General features: G+C 41.0%; 1 protein-coding gene across 1 annotated transcript in view; it reads right to left on the bottom strand.

Moving 5' to 3' along the window:
• EFCAB3 (EF-hand calcium binding domain 3) overlaps window positions 1-4,716 on the bottom strand; it is a 33,167-nt gene that overhangs the window by 2,394 nt on the left and 26,057 nt on the right. The window contains exon 9 of the mRNA XM_010856467.1: window positions 3,502-3,624. Coding sequence (XP_010854769.1) covers window positions 3,502-3,624 — 123 coding nt within the window. The remainder of the gene's footprint in view (window positions 1-3,501; window positions 3,625-4,716) is intronic.

Genomic DNA, 4,716 nt, shown 5'->3' on the forward strand with positions numbered 1-4,716 from the left:
AAGTTTTCATTCCAATCCCAAAGAAAGGCAATGCCAAAGAATGCTCAAACTACCACACAATTGCACTCACCTCACATGCTAGCAAAGTAATGCTCAAAATTCCCCAAGCCAGGCTTTAGTAATATGTGAACTGTGAACTTCCAGATGTTCAAGCTGATTTCAGAAAAGGCAGAGGAACCAGAGATCAAATTGCCAATATCTGCTGGATCATCAAAAAAGCAAGAGAGTTCCAGAAAAACATCTATTTCTGCCTTATTGACTATGCCAAAGCCTTTGACTGTGTGGATCACAATAAACTGTGAAAAATTCTGTAAGAGATGGGAATACCACACCACCTCACTTGCCTCTTGAGAAGCCTGTATGCAGGTCAGGAAGCAACAGTTAGAAGTGGACATGGAACAACAGACTGGTTCCAAATAGGAAAAGGAGTACATCAAGGCTATATATTGTCACCCTGCTTATTTAACTTATTAACCTGCAGAGTACATCATGAGAAACACTGGGCTGGATGAAGCACAAGCTGGAATCAAGACTGCTGGGAGAAATATCAATAACCTCAGATATGCAGATGACACCACCCTTATGGCAGAAAGTGAAGAAGAACTAAAGAGCCTCTTGATGAAAGTGAGAGAGGAGAGTGAAAAAGTTGGTTTAAAGCTCAGCATTTAGAAAACTAAGATCATGGCATCCAGTCCCATCACTTCATGGCAAATAGATGGGGAAACAGTGGAAACATTGTCAGACTTCATTTTTGGGGACTCCAAAATCACTGCAGATGGTGACTGCAGCCATGAAATTAAAAGATGCTTACTCCTTGGAAGGAAAGTTATGAGCAACCTTGACAGCATATTAAAAAAGCAGAGATATTACTTTGTCCACAAAGGTCCGTCTATTCAAGGTTGTGGTTTTTCCAGTAGTCATATATGGATATGAGAGTTGGATCATAAAGAAAGCTGAGCACCGAAGAATTGATGGTTTTGAACTGTGGTGTTGGAGAAGACTCTTGAAGAATCCCTTGGACTACAAGGAGATCCAACCAGTCCATCCTAAAGGAGATCAGTCCTGGATGTTCATTGAAAGGACTGATGTTGAAGCTGAAACTCCAATACTTTGGCCACCTAATGAGAAGAGCTGAATCATTTGAAAAGACCCTGATGCTGGGAAAGATTGAGGGCAGGAGGAGAAGGGGACGACAGAGGATGAGATGGCTGGATGGCATCCCCAACTCAATGGACATGAGTTTGTGTAAGCTCTGGGAGTTGGTGATGGACAGCGAGGCCTGGCCTGCTGCGGTTCATGGGGTTGCAAAGAGTCGGATGTGACTGAGCGACTGAACTGAACTGAACTGAACTGAAGGATGGCTCCTGGCCTTCAAGTCTCAGTGCCTAGGGAGATGGTAGTATGGAGTCCTCAAGGAAGGGCCAGTTTGATGTGTAAGATGATGAGTTTGGTTTTGGATGTGTCCAGCTTGATATTCTATGAGACAGCAGGGTAAACATGCTCAGCAGGTAATCAGTGAAATGAGGCAGTACTGGAAAGACGTCTAGGCCAGTGACAGTTAAGACTGATCAGGTGTATCGGTGGCAGCTGAAAGGAGAATCAGAGCGTAGGAAGATTGAGGGGAGGAACGGTGTTTTTTATTCTGTGGTATCTCCTAATCTCAGAACCTTGTTAACACTGGATAAATATTTACTGAACAAATGAATATGTTTAATAAGAAGAGCATAAGATGAGACTAGAAAACTAGGAAATATCAAGACTTAAGGAACTTAAATGTCCACTGACAGATGAATGGATAAAGAAGATGCGGGTTTATATATATACAGTGGAATCCTACTCAACCATAGAAAAGAATGAAATAAGGGCATTTCCAGCAACATGGATGGACCTAGAGACTATCATACTGAGTGAAGTAAGTCAGACAGAGAAAGACAGATATATGATATCACTTGTATATGATATCACGACTGAGCGACTCCACTTTCACTTGCACTTTATATGTGATATCATAAAAAGATGATATGGATTGACTTACTTACAAAATAGGAATAGGCTCACAGACATGGAAAACAAACTTATGGTTACCAAAGTTTGAAGGGGGAAAGGGGAGAGAGGTAAATTAGGAATTTGGGATTAACAGATATACACCACTATATATAAAATAGATAAAAAACAAGGACCTATTTTATAGCACAGGGAAGTATAATCAATATCTTATAATAACCTATAATGAAAAAGAATCTGAAAAAGAATATATTTATATGTGTATGTATAACTGAATCACTTTGATGTATACTTCAAATACTGTAAATCAACTGTACTTCAACTATAGAAAAAAAGGGTGAACCTCAGGAAAAAGAAGAGAGAGGAAAGATACAGAGATACACATAGAATTGAAGATGCAGTGTTGTAAAGGCTAAGAAAGTGAAAGTGTTAGTTGCTGAGTTGTGTCTGACTCTTTGCAACCTCTTGGACTGTAGCCCACCAAGCTTCTCTGTTCGTGGAACTCTCCAGGCAAGAATACTAGGAATGGGTAGCCATTTTCTTCTCCCAGTTCTTTACCATCTGAGCCACCAGGGAAGCCCCATTGTAAAGGCTAAGGAAGTAGAATGTGTCTCGGAGAGCTTGACCATTAGTGTCAAATGCAGAAGGAAGCTGGCATAAAATAAATACATCACAGTTTCTTTCCGGGAGACAAAAGTTGCTAATAAGTGAGGGCACGAAAGCAGACACGCAGCACAGAGTTGCGGTTAAAGTGTGGATTCTTCACAATCCAACTTACCCAGGCTTATAATTCTGGTTCTATTACTTTCTAGCTGTGTGCCTTTGGGCAAACCATGTAACCTCTCTGTGCATATCAGTAGAATGACAAGGAGTAATAGTGCCTAAATCATAGGTTGTTGTGGTAAGTAAATGAATTAGTACCTATAAAGTACTTGTGGAGTACTTATAGAGCACCCTGCCTGGCACCTAGGAAGCATGATTAAACTACTATTATTCTTTTAGCTGCCATAATAAAGATTCAGTCACTCATCACAATTCCCTCCCTGAGTACAACCCTCACTGTGACTGCTGGTTTACTACCTTAACTAGTTGCTGTCTCCAGCATGAAACAAATGAGTGCCAGAAATGATGCTGGGTACAACTCCAAAGGAGAAATGATCTGGTCTTAAAGACAGAGAACAGAAAAAAAATCTTGGTTTTATGGTTGTAGTGTGTAAGTGCTCAGTCATTTCCAATGCACTGCAACCCCATGCCCATGGGTCCATGCCCTCTGCCAGGCTCCTCTGTCCATGAGATTTTTTAGGCAAGAATACTGGAGTGGATTGCCATCTCCTCCTCCAGGGGATCTTCCTGATCCAAGGATAAAACTGGTGTCTCCTGTATTGCAGGCAGATTCTTTACTGCTGAGCCACCAGGGAAGTTCTATGGTTGTAGTAACGAAGTGGAAAACATTGTTGTCAATGGTTTCTGGGAAGGCATTCAACAGTGAATACTCACGTGTGGTTTAATAGCAGCTGCATCAGCCACTGTCCAGTTCTGCTTTCTCTTGAGCATTTGATCAATGGTGAGGATATCAGTTGAGTAGCCTGAGGTAGGGTCAACAGGTTTTATATTTGCTGCCTTTATAAACATTTAAAAAAGAAGGTTAGTAACATATTTTAGTTGAATTACATAACAAAGACAAAATACACAGAAATATACTGTATTATGAAAGGGTATGTGTATGATTTATAAGATTATTTCTACACCACTTGTCAGTTGCTTCAGGGCACCTGGTATAGTGCCATGTGTAAATGGCACCGAGCAAACTCTCTTTCTTAATAGTGAACCCTAGTCACAAGACAAGTATAGACCAGAGGATGGTTTATGTTTGGGATGGATATGGGGAGTATAGAGAGGCACCAACTCATCCTCACGCAAACTTGCAAAGCATTGAAAATGACTGTGCCCTCCACAGAGCACAACCTGGACTACTTCCAAAATTCTCACAGGGAACCAGCCATCTGGTTTTCCCTGTTCCTGGGCTGCTGAACAGTGTTGATGGAAATCATATAAATATGCAGATTGCATTCTTTGAAAATGTGTATGGCCGAGGCTCATCCAGGTCCTCAGTACTGCTTGACATTACATTTCTTCATTTGCAGCTCTTACAGCTGTCACAGAAGCTGCTGGAAAACCAAACCTTTAAACTCCCTTAGCTAATGATCTTGTCTCTTCAAGTCTATCTAACATGAATTCTTTTTGCTCTTCTTTCCACCTTAGGATTTCTCCATCCTTAAACTCATTTTTTCCTCCTTCCCTCTTATATGTGAGAGTTTTTCCTGATTTTCAAGGTCTCTTTGTGTATCTTTATTTATTCACCTCCCTTCAATTTACTTCTTTCCAGCGCTGGCTTCATGGGTCATACACCCATGAAGGGGTATGTAATTACACAGGGCCTTGTCAATAACCTCAGATATGCAGATGACACCACCCTTATGGCAGAAAGTGAAGAGGAACTAAAAAGCCTCTTGATGAAAGTGAAAGTGGAGAGTGAAAAAGTTGGCTTAAAGCTCAACATTCAGAAAACGAAGATCATGGCATCCGGTCCCACCACTTCATGGGAAATAGATGGGGAAACAGTGGAAACAGTGTCAGACTTTATTTTTCTGGGCTCCAAAATCACTACAGATGGTGACTGCAGCCATGAAATTAAAAGACACTTACTCCTTG

The sequence above is a fragment of the Bison bison genome, unplaced genomic scaffold (genome assembly GCF_000754665.1).
Source record: "Bison bison bison isolate TAMUID 2011002044 unplaced genomic scaffold, Bison_UMD1.0 scf7180017864371, whole genome shotgun sequence".
Classification (NCBI taxonomy): domain Eukaryota; kingdom Metazoa; phylum Chordata; class Mammalia; order Artiodactyla; family Bovidae; genus Bison; species Bison bison.